We start from the raw sequence: 22957 nt of genomic DNA on the forward strand, positions 1-22957 counted from the left end.
CCTAGACCCTTCATCAGAAGGGTCTAGGCCCGAAACGTCAGCCTCTCTGCTCCTATGATGCTGCTTGGCCTGCTGTGTTCATCCAGCCCTGCACCTTGTTGTCTCGGATTCTCCAGCATCTGCAGTTCCTACTATCTCTCCCATACCAATTTTTATACTCTCTGCACTACTCGTTGAAAGTAAGCATGCCAAACACCACCTTGACCACCTTATCCAGTTATGTTGCCACTTTCAGGAGATTGTAGACCTGTATGCCCAGATCCCTCTGTATGTTGATGGTACTGAGGGTTCTGCCATTTAATGAATGCTTGCCTCTTGCATTAGATCTTCCAAAATGCATCACTTCGAATTCGCCTGGATTAAATTCCATCTGCAGTTTCTCTGCCGAAGACTTCTGCTAATCTTTATCCTGCTGTATCCGCTGGCAATTCTCCTTACTGTCCACAGCTCCCCCAATTTTTGAATCATCTGCAAACCTACTAATCACGTCACCTACATTCTCCTCCAAATGGTTTATATATAATACAAACAACAGAGTCTCAGCACTGATTCCTGTGGAACATCGCTGGTCACAGACCTCCATTCAGGAAAACACCCTTCCATGGCTACTCTCTGTCTTCTATGACTAAACCAGTTCTGTATTCATCTTACCAGTTCACTGCAGATCCCATGTGACTTCATCTTTTGGATCAGCCTGCCATGAGGATCCTTGTCATATAGACAACATCTAACGCCCTGCCCTCATCAATCAAACTTTGTCACTTACTCAGAAAACTCAATCAAGTTTATGAGACATGACCTCCCTCACATAAAGCCATGCTGCCTATCGCTAATAAGTCCATATTTTTCCAAATCTGAGTTTATCTTAACCCTAAGAATCTTCTCTAATACTTTCTCTACCATTGACATAAATATCACTAGCCTGTAATTTCCTGGATAGTCCCTGTTGCCCTCCTTAAATGAAGGAACAACATCGGCTATTCTCCAATCCTCTGGGACCTCTGCTGTGACCAAGGAGGCTATAAAGATTTTGGACAAAGCCCACCCAATTTTCTTACCTGCCTTCCTCAGCATTTTGGGATAGATCACATCAGGCCCTGGGGACCTGTGTACCCTAATGCGTTTTAAAACACCCAATGCCACTTCCTTTTTTCATATTACCATGTCCCAGAATATCAACATTACCTGTCCTGAGGCTCACCATGCACTGTGTCCTGCTCCTTTGTGAATACTGATGCAAAGTATTCATTATGAGAGGAGCTAACTTTCCCTAGTTACCTTCTTGCTTCTTACAGATGTATAAAATGTCATGGGATTTTCCTCAATCCAGTTTGCCAAAGACATTTTATAGCCTGTTTTAGCCCTCCTAATTCCTTATTTGAGTTTTATTCCTGCTATCTTTGTATTCTTCAAAGACTTGCCTGTCTTCAGTTTCCTAAATCTAACGCATGCCTCCTTTTCTTTTTGACTAACCTCTTGTCATCCAAGGTGCAATTCTTATCCTTCATTTTCACGGGAGCATAGAATCAAAGAACCTCTACAGAGCAGAAAGAGGCCATTTGGCCCATCAAGTCTGCACCAACCCTCTGAAGAGCATCCCATCCAGACTCAGCCACCCAACCTATTCCCATAATGCCGCATTCACTGTTGCTAATCCAACTAGCTTAAAGATCCTTGGACACTACAGGACAATCTATCTAATCTGCACATTTTTGACTGTGGGAGGAAAACAGAGCACCCAGTGGATCCACAGATACAGTCACCCGAGGCTGGATTCGAACACGGGTCCCCGGCGTAGTGAGGTGACAGTGTTAACCGCTAGGCCACTTTGCCTCCCATCATGCTGGTCCTGAACTTTAAACAACTGGCCTTTAAAAGATTCTCACATGCCAGGTGTAGATTTGCAAACAGCTGCTCCCAATCTACATTCCTCAATTCCTGTCTGTTATTATGGTAGTTAACCATACCCCAATTTAATACTGTCACCCAAGGACACTTTTTAAACTTCTCTCCTAGAGAAAAAATATCCTGACCTCCTCAGTCTGCCTTAATAGTTATACTTCCTCACAGTTTTAATGTTTTTAGTCCTGAAGTATATCTAGGTTGTAACTGTTGTCAGCTCAATTTCACTCTCATTGAAACTTGGTTTGAGCTTATTACAAGGGGGTAAAAAGACCAGCTCAGCTTTCTTACTGAACAGCAGGGACTTTACTAATTCTTTGTGACCTTTTCCTTCCCTCCTTCTGTTGCAGTGAACACGCTGGGAATAAGTGATGACCTCAAAGAGAAGCTGCAGGATGTGATGATTGACCGACACAAGTTAACACTGGGCAAGACTCTGGGAGAAGGTAAGAACATAAGCATGGTTACAGGGAGAAACCTAGAAATGGTGCTGGCGTATCCCATCAGAATGAACGTAGAATCAGTCTAGGGCTCTGACAAGTTGGAATGATTGTGGAGTGGTGACAGCTAAATTTGGGCCGCATTACAATTACATAGAAGTATTTAGAAAAAGTGAAAGAGTGAGAAACTTTCTTTAAGCATATAAGGAGAAGGTCCATGGGATCCTACATCCCTGCCCTCTGAGTAATCTACTGTTTCTAATTAATTGTTTTTGCCTGTAGTTGAGTTTAATTAAGAACATTAATATGGACAAAGAGGTGAAAATGCCATAAGAGAGGGTCAGGAGATTTTGCTATCTTCTTACATCAATCCAGTCAGAGATTTACTCTGTGTAAGCGTTATTGTGAATTAACGATGCCAAACATTTTGACAGCGCACTGATTGAGAACAATGGCTGCAATACAAGATGTGCTGGGAATGTGACTAAATCTTTTATTAATCCAACTCATTGTTCCTGATGACCAGAACCTAACATGATGCCAACAGCCAGTATGGTTGTCAACTCTGGTTTGCCACAAAGTGGCGGCTTTATTACATGGTATCCTTGCTCTAACTAACCGATCCCATCAAACAGCATGTTGTTTTACTCCTGAGATATTGGTAACCGTGTTTAACCTCCCAGTCGAAAGCTTATCATAAATACGTCCTAACCTCAAATCAGCTCCTCCAATGAATCCTGATCTAGTGTCCTGCAGATAGCAGCACATGCAATAGTTCCAGCACTTCTCCATTTTAGACTCCACCAAGCTCTATTGTTTCCAATTCTGACTTCATTCAAGAGTTAAATTGTACATTTCAACTATTATTTAGGATTATTGCGAATTTTTAGTTAATGGTACAAGAGTTTTTGTTTGTAACTTAGTTTTGGGGAATTAAAATTCAACAATTGAATATAAGATGATTGCAATTCAAACTTCTTGAAGTCTGATGCACTTCATATTGTGGTTATTCTTCTTTAAGAAGTTAATGCTAGAAAGGTAAAGTAATTAAAATGCTGGGTGTTGTGATCATTTAAAACAAATGACAATTGAAAGGCTACTTTGTTCAATAGATTCAGAATAGAAGGGGTGGGGTTATAAAAACAGCAGCTGGAGACATGGGGTCTGCAAAATTTGCAATCATGGCAGTCCAAAAGGAAGTAGAGCTAAAGTAGCTTAAAAGCAATCAGTAAACCTAAAGATCAGATTACATGGGACTATCACCACGCCCAAGTTCCCATCCAAGCCACTCACCATCCTGACTTGGAAACATATTGTCATTCCTTTACTGTTGCTGAATCAAAATTCTGGAATTCCCTGCCTAATGGTCTTGTGCATTTACCAAAGCACATGGACTACAGCGGTTCAATAAAGTAGCTCCCTACCACCTTCTCAAGGGTAACTAGGGACTGGCAATAAATGCCAGCCCAGCCAGCGACGCTCACATCCCATGAGCGAGTAAAAAAAAAATTAAAGACTCCTCAGGACCAGACTATGTCATCATGCAGGTGTGTGGAGTGTGGGAAATTCTCTCTGGGTTCAATTTAGCTGTGTATTTGCTGAGAGAAGATTTAGATGCAGCTTTAAGGTGAGAGAATGTGGAAACAAAAATGGCTTCAGCGAGCACTTGCGGTTCTATTGGTAGAGTCCAGACAGTTAGAACTCAGGGTAATTCCAGGGAATGGTAGCTCTGTGTCATGGAAAAAGCTTACAGCTAAAAAGAAAGTCGGAAGTCACACGGCACCCGGTTACGGTCCAACAGGTATATTTGAAATCACAAGCTTTGAGAGTATCTCACCAAGATCATCCCTACACCTTCACTTCTTGCCTTCAAACAACCGCTAAACCTTAAACAGACCATCATTCGTAGCAAACTACCCATCCTTCAGGAGAACATTGATCACAACCCTGCCACAGCAACCTCTGCGAGACATGCCAGATCATTGACACAGGTACAACCATCACACGTGGGATCAGCACCCACCATGTACATGGCGGCTACTCATGTGACATGGCCAATGTTGTTTATCGCATATGCTGCAGCAGGGATGCCGCAAGGCATGGTATATTGGTGAGGCCATGCAGACGTCACGATAACGGATGAATAGACCCTATGCAACAATTGCCAGACAGGAATGTTCCCTCCCAGTCGGGGAACATTTCAGAGGTCAAGGATATTCAGTCTCCGATCTTCGGGTAAGCATCCTCCAAGGCAGCCTTCAAGATACACAACAATGCAGAATTGCCAAGTTCTGTACACATGAAAATGGCCTCAACTGTGATCTTGGATTCATGTTGCGCTACATATGACCTCACCACACTGTTCTGTATCTGTAAAATCTTCTTTACTGTCCTGTGTTGTCACCATTACCTGGATAAATTGTTATGATCTCTCTACCTTAATTAGTTTGTACAGTTTTGGATTATTTATTACTTTGGTTAGACCCTTTGGATGCGACTCTTGTACCTATCATGTTATTTCAGTCATTTGGTTTCTTTCCAGCACCACCTTATTTTTATTTGTAATTATCTCTCTGCCTTATTTAATTGGATTATAGGTTTTCCCTTCATTTGTTATCCAGCTGTTGACACTTTACCCATACCTAGATCACCCGTAGGGAATTATTATGCAACACTCCACTCATACCATTTGTACAATCTTTTGATCTCTCTGCCCTTGATCTTTCTGCCTATAAATTCTGTGTTCTATGTGCTTCTCTCTCACTTCACCTGACAAAGGGGCTACACTCTGAAAGCTTTTGATTTCAACTAAACCTGTTGGACTATAACCTGGTGTCATGTGATTTCTGACCTTGTCCAACACTGGCACCTCCACATCATAGCTAAAAAGAAGACCTGGGAGCCATGGTAGCTCAGTGTAGACAAAACTGCAGTTAAAGAAGCCCACAACAGTATTTGCCTGATGAAGCTGAGAAAGACTGTTGATTAGAGAAATTCAGTGACAGTTCACTGAGGTTTTATAAAACTTGAAATTGTGGTGGCAATTCGACACTTGAAATCAGCCTCAAGCAAAGTGGAAAATTTGACCCCAGGAGCAGAGATTGGACAGCCAATATGTGAGCAGGCATTAGATCTTTACTGTGAATGAGACAATGACTTAATGACATGTGGAAACCCACTGTTTCTAAGACCTGGATGGGATCTGTCTTGCCTACATCACTTAAAGTGCAAACTTTAGTGTTTGATCACAGTTCTGCTTGTTAACTCAAAATTATCTCATGTTAATCCTGAATGTTAGAGTATATGGTTTAGTATAATTATCTTATCCTGTTCAGTCTAATCATTGTTGCATATGTCTGTTTTGTTCTCATTCTGTAGTAAAGATTTTTTTGACTTAAACTGTGTGGAGTTTGCACATTCTCCCCATGTCTGAATGGATTTCCTCCGGGTGCTCTGGTTTCCTCCCAGAGTCCAAAGATCTGCAGGCTAGTTGGATTGGCCATGCTAAATTGCCCGTAGTGTTCAAGGAGGTGTAGATTAGGGGGATGGATCTTGGTGGGATGTTCTGAGGGTCAGTGTGGAATTGTTGGACCAAAGGGCCTGTTTCCACACTGTAGGGATTCTATGATCTATGATGATCTATGAATTCAACCCTGGAACCCGGCACTTATTTTCTTACCATTGGTTCTTCTACTCATTGTAGCCTTTAAAAGATTACACTTTATCAAACCAGATCATAACAAAGATCCATTTTATCCAGTATTTATACACCAGGCATCATAACAGGATTGGGTTTGGAATTTAGAATTGGTTTATTATTGGGAGTGGGATATGGGTTGCGTTTTGACTTGTGGATTGTGATTAACTGTCATTGAGATTGGTATTGAAATTGGGTTTAGGAAAATGATTGCGATTTGAATTATGATTGGAATTGACAGTGTAGTTGACAATTGGATTGAAACTGAGATTAAGATTTCAATTAATGGTTGATATTGAAATTAACATTGGAATTAAGATTATTTACTAGGATTAGATGGAGTTTGAGATTCAATTTAGGATTGGAACTGGAATAGGATCTTTTTGGGATTAAGATTTACCACATGGAAGTCATGTCCAAACTTGGAAGATGGCATACATTAGGCAACACATTGGTACAATCTATGGCCTCAGCATCTCTGAAAGTGCCACATACCATTTGGTGTACTCAGTAGCTGTACTTCAGAATGCAGGAGAGATGGAGGGCATCCAGTCTCTTGATCCAAATCACCATTCAATAGAATCATTCATGCCTGATCCATCTTGTCAGGTCAATTATGACCATGCTGGTTTATAGAGCCCTGATTAACTTTTTCATGGAAAATGGAATATGTTGTCCGTTTTGATCTCTTTCATGTAATGTACGATTTATTTATTCCTTCAGGAGAGTTTGGCTCTGTGATGGAAGGACAATTGAACCAGGATGATTATATTCTCAAAGTGGCAGTCAAGACAATGAAAAGTAAGTAGAATTTAAAAGCATTTTGACTGAAGCATTTTCTAAGGGGGACACAACTGATATTGCTAGAGCTCTTAGGAGAATTTGTGAGTCTTTGTTCTGACTTGGTGCTCACTGTACAGGAGTACACCTCAAGGGAAAGTTAGAATCAGTCCCTTCAGCATTCTATATTTTGTGTTTCTGCATGATATTCTTCCATAAATGTGTAGGATGACTGGTTGTGAGTTAACCAAAGCTAAATGGAAGTTCTAAGGACTAATTACCAAAAAGGCACTTTGGAGAATAATGATGCTTACTACTGCTCATTCATGTTCTTTCTTTAGAGCCATCTCCACTAGGTACACTTGCCAGGTGTGCACAATAACCAGACCTCTGCTCAAAGGTCACGTGCATAGAATTTCATAAAATGTATCCTGTAGAAACTTGGTTTTGATCCAACTGATTTGTATCAGCATTTATGCTCATCATTAGCCTCCTCCATCTTACTTCATCTCACTCCATTAACATGTCTTTCCATTTATTTCCCTTTTTTTTACAAAAGAAGATGCTCTATTAAAATTTGTAAAAGTGTATTACAAAACATTGAACTGAAAATGGTTTGGCTGGAAAGTTCACACAATGCAATATGTGTCACATTCAAGGAGCTGCTGAGTTCACTTTTGACTTGGTAATTGTTGGACATTTCTGGAATCAATCAACTTGCATATTTGCTGTTCAATATCAGCCATTTTAAAATCCGTTTTTAGGAAAAGCATTTGAACTAGATAAAGGGGTGAATATTAAATATTTTGAACTAAGTGAGTTGTGTCAAGCTATTTTTATCACAAGACCCAGAGACTTTCCTCACTGACCAAACTCATTTCATTAAAACGGTGCAGGGTCAGATCATTAAGGTCAGCAAGACAGGTGGAGAGAGCAGTTAGTAAAGTATACAGTTGTATTAAACAGGCAAAGAGCAAGGACGTAATGTTGACTTGTACAAAAGACTTATTAGACCTCAGCTGAAGTCTTGTGTACAGTTGTAGGTGGTATATTACAGGAAAGATGCAAATGTATTTACTAGAATGGTTCCAAGTATGATAAACTTCAGCCGAGGGGAGATCGAAGAAATTGAATTGTTTTCCTTCTAGAGAAGAAGGCTGAGAGGAGATCTCGTTGAGGTTTCAAAATCAGGAGCATGCTGGGCAAAGCAGATAGGATGACTTGGAGACAGTAAGGACTGCAGATGCTGAAATCTAGAGTCAATTTTTGTGGAGCTGGAAAAGCACTGCAGGTCAGACAGCATCCTGGAGCAAGAAAGTCAACTTTTCAGGCCGAAACATCGACTTTCCTCCCACTCTACATCGGTCAAGGGATAGCACAATTGTATCATGATCCATGTCACTGTGGATAATTCTTACCCCCCCAATAACCAACCTAAACCCCCAAGCTCACCAGGCAAAATAAATTGTTCCAGGATGTTGGAGTCATGGCAGTTGCCAGAGTGGTGGGTACACAGATCAGCTGGACATAAAAAGGAATGGAACTCCTTCCTATTGAGAAATTCCATTGTTGTGACACTGCCCTCGCAGTACCATGTGTGTATAGTTGATGATACCCTGCTCCTGGGGAAGCCAGCTGTGTTTCTGAGTCATACTGCAACACCGACCTCATTTCATAGGGAGCAAGTTGAACCAGCATGACTTTGCACAGATGGCATTGGGCATAGTCCTAATGCATTTGTGGATCTACAACTAAGACATCCCACATGGATCACCCAGCACTCCCTGAATGAAACCAATACCATAGAGGCTCAGTACTGCAATGGTTTTCAAACTTGTGGAATGAGATGGCCTGTCATACCTGCCTGTCCTCAGCTCCCACTCCTAACTTCTGCCTGATCCAGGAACATATGAAGCCTGTGTCAGCACTGTGCCTTGCTCATCCCCAGGAAATGGAGTAGAGATCCAAAATCTCTGAGCCTCCTGCGCATTCCACACATCCTGAAGGGTCTTGCAGTGACCACTCGCTGATATGTGCTCTTTTTCCAATGCACTGGCCTGCTAGTTTTGGGCTTTCTATGGCCCCTGGACCTCCTGTATCGGTCTTGCTTTCTTAAGAAGGCAGCCACAATGACCAACATCTTGCCAATAGCAAGGCAAAGGAGTCTTGGTGGAGGCACTGGGTCAGGAGAAGACATTTTTGACCATTCTAGCTCCACCATTCAATATAATCATGGCTGATCCTCTATCTCAATGCCAGATTTCCACTTTATCTCCTTACCTCTTGGTGCCTTAAAATTTTAAGATGCTCTTTATCCCTTTCTTGAATATATTTCTTGGCCTCCACAACCTTCTATGATGGAGAATTCCACAGGTTCATTACATTTGGAGTGAAGAACTTTTTTTCTCATCTCAGTCCTAAATGGTCTCCCCCATATTCTGAGACTCTGTCCATTGGGAAAACATCCTTTTTGCATCTAGTCTTGTTCAACCCTGTTAGAATTTTATAGAATTCAATCAGATCCCCTCTCATCTTTCTAAATTCTGGTGAATACAGTCCCAGTCAAAGCAATAGGATATTCATAGGACACTCCTGACATTCCTGGTATTAACCTACTGAACATCCAAGGCACTTGATTGTCCTTGATGGCAAGTATATTCTTTCTTAGTTTCTGTAAGTTTGCTGAAACTGTTTGCATTAACCGAAAGAACTGTGGATGCTATAAATCAGACACAAAAACAGAAATTGCCGGGAAAGCTCAGCAGGTCAGGCAGCATCTGTGAGTTCTGAGGAAGGGTCACTGGACCCAGAACGTTAGCTCTGATTTCTCTTCACAGATGCTGCCTGAGCTGCTGAGCTTTCCCGGCAATTTCTGTTTTTGTGTCTGATTTACAGCATCCACAGTTCTTTTGGTTAATGCAGTTTCAGCAGACTTATAGAAACGTAGTTACTTTTTTTTATAGACTAGGATTCTTTTGCAAGAACATTCAATACTTTGATAACTGAATAGAAAACTAGAAAGAGTATAACACCTTAGTAGTCCCTGGACGTTTTCAAAAATAATCACGCTACCTCCTGACAAAGCCCAGTTCAGAACCATTTTTTTCTCTTCCCAATCAATATTCTCTGTTGTAAGCTGGTTAGCACAGTCCTCCCTTGAGTGACCAATTCAACATCCAACCAGCTGCCAGCACCGAGCATACGAACAGCTGCATGCCAATTCATCTACAGTGTCCTTTGAACAATAAGTTGCCAAATATTCAAGGCCAATTCCCAACAGAAAACCTCTGTCCTTATTCTCTTCTCATTTAAAGCAAACTGCTATTCAAAGTTAGACTCTTAACCTTAACTCACAGTTCCAAATTGAAACAAAATGATCACTACAAAAGAAAAATAGCAAGCGTCTCTACAAGCATCCATCTTTGAAGAATGAAACATCATTTGAAAAAATGCGTGCTTGAATGGGTAAGTACCATTTATATGACAAACAAGGTACAAAACTAATCGCTTCCAATGCTTCCTCCACTGTACAATTTTCTTGGTTACATTCTTAAATTTTCAACAGTTTATATTTGGGATAAAACATCAACAATTACATTTTCTTTCCCTGAAAACTCTACAATTTTTACATGAAAAAGTTGCAATAACAAACTTCAACAGAACAATGCCAAATTTTTAGTCTTAAATATTTCAATTAAAGTTAATGAACTATGATCAGTAGAAACCAAAGTCTTTCAATCCCCGTGTCCCCATAAACTTCAGTGTTAAAAAGTTGCCAACACTACCAATGTCTCCTTTCCGGTAGTGGAATATCTTTTATGATGTTGATTCAATTTCCTGGTTAAAAATACCCAAGGCATCTCCATTTTGGCTTTGTTATCCTGTAAGAGAACTGCTTCAATCCCCAAATCACTAGCACCTACTACTTTAAAAGTTTTGTTTAAGTTATATGTTGTTATTACAGGTTCATTTGTTAAGATTGCTATCAATTGTTGACCATCTTCACTTATTTCTGTAGCAAGTTCATTAAGGATACAGCTATTGTACAGATACAGTCTGCACATTCCCAAAAACCAAATTATATCTAATTTCCTTGTAGTGGTGTGGATCTCCAGCTCTGGCTTTTGCTGTTCTGGGTGACATTTGTCCTGACCCTACGACACATTCCAAAACATTATTTCTGACTTTGCAAACTCACGTTTTGCCTGCTTTAAGATCAACCTGGTTGGCTGCAATCATTTAAACAAGTACTCTTAACTATTTTATATGTCCCTTTCATGTGGTCACAATGTGCTACAATATCATCCAAGTAATTTACGCAGTTAGGTACTTCAGCTGTAGGTCTATTCATTACTCATTGAAAAGTGGCTGGGGCATTCTTAAATCTAAATGGTTAAATCAGCATTAGTACAATCCATTTGATGTGACAAAAACAGAAATTTCTTTGGCCCTTGCTATTAATGGTACCTATCGGAGCATCAATTAGCTATGTCACCTTACTAACCTTCTTAACCACTTTGTAGGGATCATTGATGCAACATTGCTGCTGACACAAAACCGGGTAGGACCATGAGTTGTAAAGAGGGTGCAGAGTCTTCAAGGTAATTTAGACAAATTGAGTGAATAGCAAACACATGGCACGTGTAGGAAAACATGCTAGATGTGAAGTTATATACTTTAGTGCGAAACACAGAAAGGAAGAGTATTATTTAAATAGTGATAACAATGTGATAGGAGGGAAAAGAATCTATTATGTTATGGAAACATGTTGAAACAGTACTATCACAGAAGACAATGAGAAAGTACAGATGTGTCCAGTAGTAAGTGAATAGAGGAGGACAGAGGAAAGAAAAATGAGAATGAAGGAGAAATGGGCAGTTCCCAAGTGAACTTCTAACTGTTAGATTAACAAATCTGGAGACATTAAAGAATTTGTTACTGTGTTTTTGTATTTATAGAAAGATCAAAAGAGAGATATAGTGAGATTACTCAGGAGGTACAAAGGAATTTGCAAAGATACATTTGGATTTACACATTAGTCAAACATGTTGTTAAATAATAAAAATAATTTGGGTACGATTAAAAAAAAACCCACGTCAGTTATACTCAGGCAAACAGGCCCATGTAACAAAAGAAATTAATCTTTGTTGGAGTATCTGTTGACCAAACCAAACCAGAGTAATTGGAGTCTCCAGGGGTTGGCATGTTGCATTTCATTCCCTCATCCAGGTAATTTATGTATTGTGAATAGTTGGAATCCAAGTACTGATTCTTGTGGTACTCCACTAGTCACTGACTGCCACTCTGAGAGACGTATTTATTCCCACTCTGTTCTGTCTGTCAACTAATTCTCAATCCATAACCTCCTATTTGACTCCCTATCCCATGTGCTTTAATTTTTCCCACTAATCTCTTATGAGGGACCTTATCAAAAGCCTTCTGAAAATCCAAATACACTGCATACATTATTTCACCCATATCTATTCTACTAGTTACATCCTCAAAAAACTCCAGTAGATTGTTAAGCGTGATTTCCCTTTCATATACTTATGCTCACTTTGCCCAGTCCCATTAATGCTTTCTAAATGTTCTGTTATCCCATCTCTTACAATGGACTGAAGCATTTTTCCCGTTAATGACCTTAGTCTAACTGGTCTGTAATTCTCTATTTCTCTCCCCCTTTTTTAAAGAGGGGTTTATATTCTCCACCAACCAATCTGTAGGAACTGGTCCAGCATGTATAGAATTTTTGAAGATGACCACCAATGCATCCAATATTTTTAGAGCCACTTCCATTAGTACACTGTGATGGAGATTATCAGGCGCAGGCAATTTGCTAGCCTTTAATTCCATTAATTTCCTGACCAGCATTTTCTTACCAATACCGATCGCCTTCAATGCTGTCTCCTCACCAGAAACTTGGTTCCCTAACATTTCTGGGAGGTTATTTATGCCATCTTTTATGAAGACAGAACCAAAGTCTGTGTTCAATACTTCTGCCATTCTTTTCTTCCCCATCATAATCTCTCCGGCTTCTGACTATAAAGTATCTACATTTATCTTTACTAATCTATTTTCTTCACATATTTGTACAAGCTTTTTTGGTCAGTTTTTATGTTCCCCACAACTTTAGTCTTGTACTCCATTTTCCCCCTCATAATCAAACTTTTGCTCTCTTTGGTTGAATTCAAAAATGGCTCAAACCTCAGGTTATTTCTGGCATTTTATAATGTCTCCTATATTGGGAACATGGAATGAAAGAGTTCCTTAAACCTTGAAGAGTCATCAGTGACATACCCTGCAGGTAAGAGCTGCACATATACTCCTCCATACAGTGAGACATGCCATGAATTCGCAACAGGATAATAGCAGGACCATGTCTCCATCCACATCATGCTTAGCCTATGCAGAAACTTGGTGAAGGTCATTGAGATAGGAGTGCCCGTAGCACTCCAATACCCTGCCTAAACCAGACCCACATCAACCATTTAACTTCTTGCTGCATTCAAAACAGACCATCATCACACTTATATGACAGATAATAAGGTGGGGGTGATGGCATAGTGGTATTATCGTTGGGCTGCTAATCCAGAAACTCAGGTAATGTTCTGGGGACCCAGCTTCAAATTATGCCAAGACAAATGGTGGAAGTTTGGAGTCGATCAAAAAAGGTCTGGAATTAAGATTCTAAAGATGACCATGAAACCATTGTCAATTAGATCTTAGAATATGTACAGTGTGGAAATAGACCCTTCAGCCCAACAAGTCCACACCCACCCAGACCCATTCCCCTATAACCCACCTAATCTACACATCCCTGAACACTATGGACAATTTAGCATGGCCAATCCACCTAGCCTGCACATCTTTGGACTGTGGGAGGAAACTGGAGCACCTGGACTAAATCCATGCAGACGCGGGGAGAATGTGCAAACTCCACACAGACAGTCGCCCGAGAGTGGAATCAAACCCAGGCCCCTGGTGCTGTGAGGTAGCAGTGCTAACCACTGAGCCACCGTGCCGCCAATTGTTGGAAAAACCCATCTGGCTTACTAATGTCCTTTAGGGAAGGAAACTGCCATCCTTACCTGGTTTGGACTTATGTGACTCCAGACTCACAGCAGTGTGGTTGACTCTTAACTGCCCTCTGGGCAATTTTGGATGGGCATAAAATGTTAGCCTAGCCAGCCATAAATGAATTTTAAAAAAGAGGTGATGATGGGCAGTTCCCATGGCATCCCTGGAGGTTACATGAATAATAGTTCACTTTTGGCCAGCAATGCCCTCTTTTTAAGTCTTTGCTGCCATCTTGAGCTTCATTGAGATGTCCAACTTCAATTTTCGCGCACCAATGGCATGTGACCCCTAATTGTCTTCAATTTGCGCAGCAAATGAGTGATGAAATGATTGCAAATTAAACATAGCTGGGGTTCACGTTTGTTCCTTCAATGCCCTAATGTTGAGGAAACATAGATCCTGACATTAGTGGTAGGAAAGTTATTGGACAGGATACTGAAGGAAAGGATCAACCAACATTTGGATAGTCAAGCTCTGATTAGGAATTGCCAGCATGGAGTTGTGTGCAGGAAGTCATGTCTGACAAATCTTTTAGAGTTTTTCAAAGATGTGACCAAGAGGATGGATGAGCATAAGGCAATGGATGTTATCTATATGGCCTTTAGTAAGGCCTTTGACAAGATCCTGCATGGCAGGCTAGTCATGAAAATTAATCATGAAAGAGCTCCATGGAGAGCTAGTTAATTTGGATTCAAAATTGGCTTGATGGTAGGAAGCAGAGGCTGACGGCTGAAGGTTGTTTCTCAGACTGCAGGCCTGTGACTAGTGGTGTGACACAGGGGTCGGTGCTGGGACCTTTGTTATTTGTTATTTTCATAAATGATCTGGATGTGAATGTAAAAGACATGATTAGTAAGTTTGCAGATGATACAAAATTAGGAGGTATCGTTGATAGCGAGGAGGGTTATCCAAAAATTACAGAGGGATCTTGATTAGATGGGTAAGTGGGCTGAGGATTGGCAAATGCAGATAAGAGTGAGGTGCTGCACTTTGGAAAGTCAAACCAGGGTAGTACTTATACAGTAAATAGTAAGGTCATGAGGAGTGTTGTGGAAGAGAGGGATCTAGGAGTGCAAGTACATAGTTAGTTGAAAGCGACATCATAGATAGACAGTGTCATGAAGAAGGCATGTAGCATGCTGGCCTTCATTGGTTAAGGCATTGAATATTGGAGTTAAGACATTATGTTACAGTTTTATCGGTCATTGGTGAGGCTGCACTTGGTGTATTGTGTACCGTTTTGGTCACCCTGTTATAGAAAAGAGATAGTTAAACTGGAATGTAAAGAAGATTTATGAGGATGTTGCCAGAACTAGTAGGCCTGAGTTATAAGGAGACATTGGCCAAGGTAGGTCTTTATTCCTTGGAAGATAGGAGAATGAGGGGTGACCTTATTGAGATGTATAAAATGATGAGGGGCATAAATAGGATGAATGCATATAGTCTTTTTCCCAGGACATAGGTTTAAGGTGAGAGAGCAAAGATTTAAGAAGGACCTGAGGAGCAACTTCTTCACGCAGAGAGCAGTGCATATATGGAATGGGATGCCAGAGAATGTGGTTGAGGCAAGTACAATAGCAAGATTTAAAAAAAAAAAATTTGGATAGGTACATGAATGGGAAGGGTTTAGAGGGATGTGGGCCAAATTAGATTGTAGAATCTAATCGGCCCAACAAGTCCACACCAACTCTCAGAGCATCCCACCAGACCCATCCCCCTAATCTACACATCCCTGAACACTATGGGCAATTTAGCATGGCCAATCCACCTAACCTGCACATCTTTGGACTGTGGGAGGAAACTGGAGCACCTGGAGGAAACCCACACAGACATGGGGAGAATGTGCAAACTCCACACAGACAGTCACCCAAGGCTGGAATCAAACCTGGGTCCTTACTGCTGTGAGGCATCAGTGCTAACCACTGAGCCACCGTGCTAGCCTAAATGCAGGCAATTGGAACTTGCTGAGTGGGCACCATGGTCAGCATGGACCAGTTTAGACTGAAGGGCCTGTTTCCATGCTGTATTACTCTATGACTCGTCCTGTCTTCTGACGCAACAACTATTTCTTTCTCATATAATTTTATACCCCAGTTAAATGCTGGCCATCTCACCAACTTGTAGTGATAGTAAAATGTAGGGTATGCAGGGTAAATTGATCTTAGTAGGATAATGGGTCGGCACAACATCGTGGGCCGAAGGGCCTGTACTGTACTGTTCTATGTTCTATGTCCTATGAAACCGAGTTTCTCATTCTAACCACTCCTTAGTAAAGAAATCCCTCCCAGTCATAAAAAAAGGACTTAAACTCTTTGGATTTATTCATGATAGATCTTCTATATATGACCCTTCCCCTGACTCAAAAGTTGAAACATTTGTATCAGACATGTTGATAAGGGAAGTCAGCTTCAGACAGTTTTGTTAAGTGCCAATTCCATGACCAAGGCTTCAGAAACAGTCTTTAAATGATTAGACCGTGCAGTGTGTTGATTTATGCTGTTTGTCAGCATGAATTGCACAGTTTTTTCTTCTACAATAATGCCTTTGTACATGTGACTTCATCAAATGGGAGACAGGTTTGGCCCACTGTGACTTTTGTTATGACTGAATAACCAAGGAGGTGTCTATTTGTTTATCATAATATAATGGAGGAGTTACATCCTTGAATTTCTGACAGCTTGCAGCACCTTCTTGTTTCCCAAGAGCTGCCCTGAGTTGGGAAGAGGAGTCGGGAGGAAAAGGGAGGGCTCTGAAGGTGCCTAAGCTAAATAACAACCAAACAAGTGCCTATAATGGAATGAAATAGCCCAAGGCATTTCACAGGCGTGTCCTGATACTAAATAAATGATAAACAGCCACAGGGGCTTTTAGATCAGATGACCAAATACTTGATCAGAGATGCAGGCTTTAAGCTGTGTCTCAAAGCATGAAAGAAAGCCAGAGACAAATATTCCAAATCTGAGGGCTAGGGCAACTGAAGTCATGGCCGCCAAGAGTGACGTTATTAAAATTGTGGTCACTTGAGAGGCTAAAACTAGAGGAGCTTAGGTAACCTCACAGACCAAGATGAGCTTGATGAAGGTGCAGGGGAAAAGACAGGAGACAAATTAGAGAAAGCTGTGAGTTCAGGTAGGGGACTGGTGGATGAGTAAAGGAAGTTTGGCCTACAGAGTTGGTGGAAAGGAGGATGTGCTGATCAAGTTGTCTCAATGAACCTCTTGCAGTTATTGTTGAAGGTGAGGGGGGAGGAGTTAAGATGATAGCCCACTGTACAGAAAAGAAACTGGGGGTTTATCTGCATATTCCAGAGTGAGTCTAGAATTGCGAGCAGTTTCCAAAGGCAGGATCCTTTAGTCCTTTACTTCAGTTAGTTGCAGTACAGAAGAAGGCAGTTCAGCCCATTGATTCCATGTTGGCTGACTGCAGAGCAATCTCATGAGTCCCATCCCCCGGCTCTGAACTTCAAGTATCCATCTAAACTTCTTTGAAAATCATTTATACTTCCACCATGTGTGTGTGAGCAGTAAATTACAGGTCATCATATCCCCTCTGCATCTCTTGCACAGAACCTTATATCTGTGTCCCCTAATCCTTGTAGTATCAGCTAGTGGAAGTTGCTTTCCTTGTCCACCTTATCCAAACCTGTTATAGTCTTATGCACCTCCATCAAAGCCCCTCTCAAAGCCCTTTGCTTCAACAAGAACAACTGTAGCTTCGTCAACCAACCTCAGCTTAAGTCTCTCATTCTTCCCTACTATATCCTGGCAACTTTGGGTCCCTCGAACTTGAGGGGTTGGAAGTGAGGATTGTAGCAAGGGAATGTCAATGTGCGAGATAGAGACTTTATTGAGGATGAGCATTGACAATTGCTGACTGTTGCACGAATCAGTGGCTGTAAAAATGTAGTGAACAGAGAGCCATAGGTTAGATAATTAAGAATTTGAACATGAAATTATAGGTGAATTGTGGAACTTTATTATTTCAGACACTGGTGAAGAAGGAGGTAAGAGTTCTATCATGGAAGGGTGATGAGGGTGCTGAGTAATACAAGGAAATGATCTGAGGTAACCTGCAGAGAGATTTCACAGAATGGGAAATGAGGTGTGAAGCGTGAAGGAGTTGGGCAGAATGTGAAATTTCAATTTCCTGATGGAAGGCTGAAAGATAGATGCTGAACATTTTGCTGTTTCGGCCATGAGCCCATCATTATATTTCCACTCTTTGCAGCATATCGAACCTCACACCGGTCTGTGGTAGGTTCGTATTAGTGATACATCTGGGTAAAATTTTTCTTTAATGAATTCAGCGGTGCACAGGAAACTTATTATGAAAACTCACTATGGTTTAGTCCACATTTGTTTAAAGGTAAAATGCACCAGTCAGTTTCTTGCAGTTGAGCCTGTGGTTTTCCTTCTTGAACTCTGAGGTACAAGGGAGAGGAGTTGGACGATGTCTGCTTGCATGGAGGCTCAAGGTAGACAATGGTGGGTCATTGATGGGTAGATTCAGTGAATATGGAGTGGTTGGGATGTGGAGAACTGGTTGAGGGATCCAAGAGAGCACAAAGGGTGGGTCAGAAACATGCAATAGTGAAGTGGCTGAGTGTCTTGACTGTGGAGGGGATAGTCATGGTAATAAAATAATAGGGGCTAAAGACTCTCCATGCATGTGTTCATCTCAGGATATGAGCTGGTAGAGCTTTGAGTGCATTTATTTATTTATTCATTCCTTCTGAGAACGATCTTGGATAATGTCCTGTACAATGTGTAGAAAGGATGGACAATTGAGCCTATAAAATTCAGCTATGTCCTTCAGAGTGACAAGTACACTGTCAGACACTAACATCAATAAAAAGTGAAAAAATGAAACACAACATTGTTTCTTCAACAATAAAAGAGAAAATTCTGTCTGCACTGTACCATCAATGTATACCAACCATGGACTGTGCCAGTATAATGTAACTCTTGAAGTTAGTCTCAACAAATGGTGATGTACACATGAAGAAGTAAAATCAATGTAATGTGAATTATTTATATGTAGAATTTAACTTTGAAAAACCACCTTTGTGCCCTCAGTAAGGTTATGTTCATGGCAATGAAATTGGGCAGCAAAGTCTCTCGTTTGATCAAAGTCTCTTTAAAAGCCTCTGCGTATCACCATTGAGTAACATAACCCCTGCCACCGAATCACAGGGTTTCCTATACAAGCTACTGACATTTTACATTTTACTTGTAAGAACGTGGGAAAGTGGTAAAAGCCAGATAAAGGAAGGGGCACACACTTCCTGTTCCACCATCGGGAGTGATGCACTTCTGCCAAAATTGCACCCTTTATTTGAAATTAATACATTGAGACCAGCAACACTTTGAACTGGAGCAAGTGAGGCACTGGCTAAGGATCAGGACAGGGCTTATATGGAGGGACAGTTTCAGGAAGGACAAAAAGACAGTAAACCCAGAGGAGAGAACATGAGGGAGGATAAAATCACCAAGATTGACAAGTCTTTCAGTGTGGAGTCTGATAATGGAAAGCTGAGGAGATATGTTGGTTTGAAAGTTTTGAATATATTTGAGAGAGCAGTACAGAACAATTACGTTGAAAGATGTAAAAAGCTAGAAAAAGGTGCAAATCTCAAAGGACTAGAAAGTGCCAGAGGAGTAGATGGTTAGGTTAAGGTCTGATCTGGTGATAAGTGCCACACCACTACCATAGGGGTGAGTAATGGAGATTTAATTTGGGGAGACTTTCCTTTACCCTTTAACCAGGTTTTTGTTATTGCTGTGATCCCTTAAAATTCATGGATGACAAAGGGCTCATTTGGAAGTGAATGGACACCGTGGATGAAAAAATGTCATGGGGAAGTGAGAACTAATCTGCTGTCACAGTTCAAACGGTCAGCAATAGGAGTAGTAAGTTGGATGGCAAAGGAGATGCAGGCTCAAGGTGGTCATAAGAGAGTAGGTTGGAATAAATGGGGTGACTATTCATAATGAGCCAGCAGTGAGTGCTTAATGAGCCTAATGAAGAATGCAAAGCAAGGCACCAAGGAGGCTGTAGGCTTGTCAAACATGACAAGGCAGCAAGGGAGCAGGAAGACTGAAGAGAATTGCAAGACTGGGGTCCAGAATTGGGAGGGTTTAATAACTGACAATGGAGAAGTGGGAAGAAACATACCTAACAAATTTGATGTAGTTAATATGGATTTGAGCAAAGCCTTTGACAAGGTCCCACATTAAAGATCGATAAAGAAAATAAAAATACATGGAATCCAGGGTAACCTAGTAAGTTGGATCCAAAATTGGCTGAGATTGGGCAGGAAAGTCTCTCGTTTGACCAAAGGCTCTTTAATAGCCAGTGGGTATCACCACCGAGAAATATATCCCCTGCCAAAGAATCACAGGTTTTCCTATACAAGCTATGCAAGTGGGAGACAGATTGTGGTAGTATATAGCTGTTTGTATGACTGGAGGCTGGTGTGCAGTGGTGTACCACAGGGAACAGCACTGGGTTTCTCATTGTTTATTATATAAATATAATGGTGAGATTGTGGGCAGTATGATAAGTAAGTTTGTGGATTCACAAAGATTGGTTGACAGTGATAAAGAAGGTCTTTGTATACAGGAGGATATAAACTGCAGATGGGCAGATCGAATTATTCATGATGGTTGTGAGGCCCTTGGAAAGAGTATAAAGTCAAGGAAGTACTCAATGAAAGGCAAGACATTAGGAAGCTCAGAGGAACAGGGAGCTTGGGGTAAAAACAAAAGAACTGTGGATGCTGTAAATCAGGAACAAAAACAAAGTTGCTGGAAAAGCTCAGCAGGTCTGGCAGCATATGTGAAGGAGAAAACAGAATTAATGTTTTGGGTCCGGTGACCCTTCCTCAGAACTCAGAGCCTGGCGTGCATATCCACAGATCCCTGAAGGCAGGAGGACAGTTTAATAGGATTAATTTAGAAGGCATGCAGTACTAGCTTTATCGCTATGGCATAGTTTATAAGAGCAAGGAGGTCATGTTGGAGCAGTACAGAACTTCGGTTAGGTGACAGCTAGAGTACTGTGTGCAGTTCTGATCACCACATTATAGGAAGGATATAATTGCACTGGAGGGGGTGCAGAACACATTCACTAGGATGTTGCCTGGGATGAAGATTTTAGCTGTGAAGAGAGGCTGGATAGGCTCACGTTGTTTTCTTTAGGGCAGAGAAAGCTGAGAGTGGATCTTATTGAGGTGTATAAGATTATGAGGGCCATGGACTGGATGGACTTCCTGGAAGACTGGTTTTGGAGTTGGAGCAGTAGCTGTAGACACTGTGGGGCGCCTGTGAAGCTGAGAGACCGCTGAATGCATGGACAGAGAGGTGGCCACACTACAGGCTAAGAATCCACAAGTCAAAAGGGAATGGGTGACCACCAGGCAGAGTAAGAAGACGAGGTAGGCAGATCGAGGAGCCCTTGTGGCCAATCCCCTGAAAAATAGATATTTTGAATACTGTTAGGGGAGAAATGGTCTCTCAAGGGAAAACAGTAACAGCCAAATATGTTGCACACAGTTTGCTCTGTTGCATGGGAGAGGAGGAGGAAATGTGGAATGCAATGGTTTAGGGGATTCAATTGTAATGGGAATAGATAGCCATTTCTGTGGCCACAAATGAGAGTCCAGAATGGTATGTTGCCTCCATGGTGTCAAGAACATCTCAGTGTGGTTACAGGGCATCTGGAGAGGGTGGTGAACAACCAACAGTCACGTTACACATCTATACCAATGACAAAGGTGAAACAAAAACAAGGTACTAAAAGCCAAATACAGGGAGTTTGGAAATAAATTGAAAATTAGGACTTCAAATTTAGTAATCTTGAGATTACTATCAGTACCACATGCTAGTAAGAGCAGAAATATCAATTGAATATGTGGTTGGAAATATGAGGAGTGTTTCGGATTCATGGGACACTGGAACCGGCTCTGAGGGAGGTGTGACCAGTACAAACTGGACCAGTTACACCTGGGCAGGACCAAGACCGATGCCCTATAGCAAGTATTTGTCAGTGTAGTTGGGATGAATTGGGGTGGAATGACAAGGTACTGGGAACCTAAGCAGGGTAACAAGGGGAAGAGAAACAAGGACAGTAATAAACGAAGGAACAGCAGAATGCAAACAGGATAGATGGTAATCAAGGGTGAGAGGCAAATAAGGCCACAGTTAAAAGAAAAGTTAGGATGATTAAAAATGGCAATCCTAATGGCTATGCATCTTAAATCCACAAAACATTCAGAATAAGAGAGATGAACTAATGATGCAAAACAAGGTAATTGGATATGATCTCACAGCCATTACGGAGACATGGTCACAAGGAGATTAGAATGGAGAACTTAACATTCAAGGATATTGACCTTTTGGAAAAACAAGATGGAAGGTAAAGTTGGTGAGGAGCACTGTTAACAAGAGATGAAATGAGGATAGTTGTGAGAGATGATCTAGGGTCAGATAATGTATAGTCCATTTAGAAGGCGGTTAATAACAGCAAGGGAAAGAAGACATTGGTAGGAGTACTGTACAGACCCCAAACAGTAGCCACGCTGTAGGATAGGATATAAGTTAACAATAATAGGAGTATGAAAAAGGAAAGAGCAATAATTATTGGGTGATTTTAATCTTCTCATTGATTGTGTCAATCAAATTGGAAAGGATAGCTACAACAATGAATTTATTGAGTGGATAGGGATAGTTTCTCAGAGCAATATGTTATGTTTTATTTGTTCAGAGAATGTGGGCGTCACTGGCTATGCCAGCACTCATTGCGCATCCCTAATTGTCATGGAATCAACTGCGAACAGACTATCTTGGATTTGGTAATGCATAATGAGGCAGGTTTAATAAATGACCTCATTATATAGCAGAAATAGTAGGAACTGCAGATGCTGGAGAATCCGAGACAACAAGGTGCAGGGCTGGATGAACACAGCAGGCCAAGCAGCATCATAGGAGCAGAAAGGCTGATGTTTCGGGCCTAGACCCTTCTAGGCCCGAAACGTCAGCCTTTCTGCTCCAATGATGCTGCT

At 41.2% G+C, this 22957-nt stretch overlaps 1 protein-coding gene across 1 annotated transcript in view; it reads left to right on the top strand.

Moving 5' to 3' along the window:
- LOC109921356 (tyrosine-protein kinase receptor UFO) overlaps positions 1 to 22957 on the top strand; it is a 234224-nt gene that overhangs the window by 169161 nt on the left and 42106 nt on the right. The window contains exons 13-16 of the mRNA XM_048618422.1: positions 2253 to 2348; positions 6763 to 6840; positions 22326 to 22357; positions 22624 to 22644. Coding sequence (XP_048474379.1) covers positions 2253 to 2348; positions 6763 to 6840; positions 22326 to 22357; positions 22624 to 22644 — 227 coding nt within the window. The remainder of the gene's footprint in view (positions 1 to 2252; positions 2349 to 6762; positions 6841 to 22325; positions 22358 to 22623; positions 22645 to 22957) is intronic.

This window comes from Rhincodon typus, chromosome 39 (genome assembly GCF_021869965.1).
Source record: "Rhincodon typus isolate 14 chromosome 39, sRhiTyp1.1, whole genome shotgun sequence".
In the NCBI taxonomy this organism is placed as follows: Eukaryota; Metazoa; Chordata; class Chondrichthyes; order Orectolobiformes; family Rhincodontidae; genus Rhincodon; species Rhincodon typus.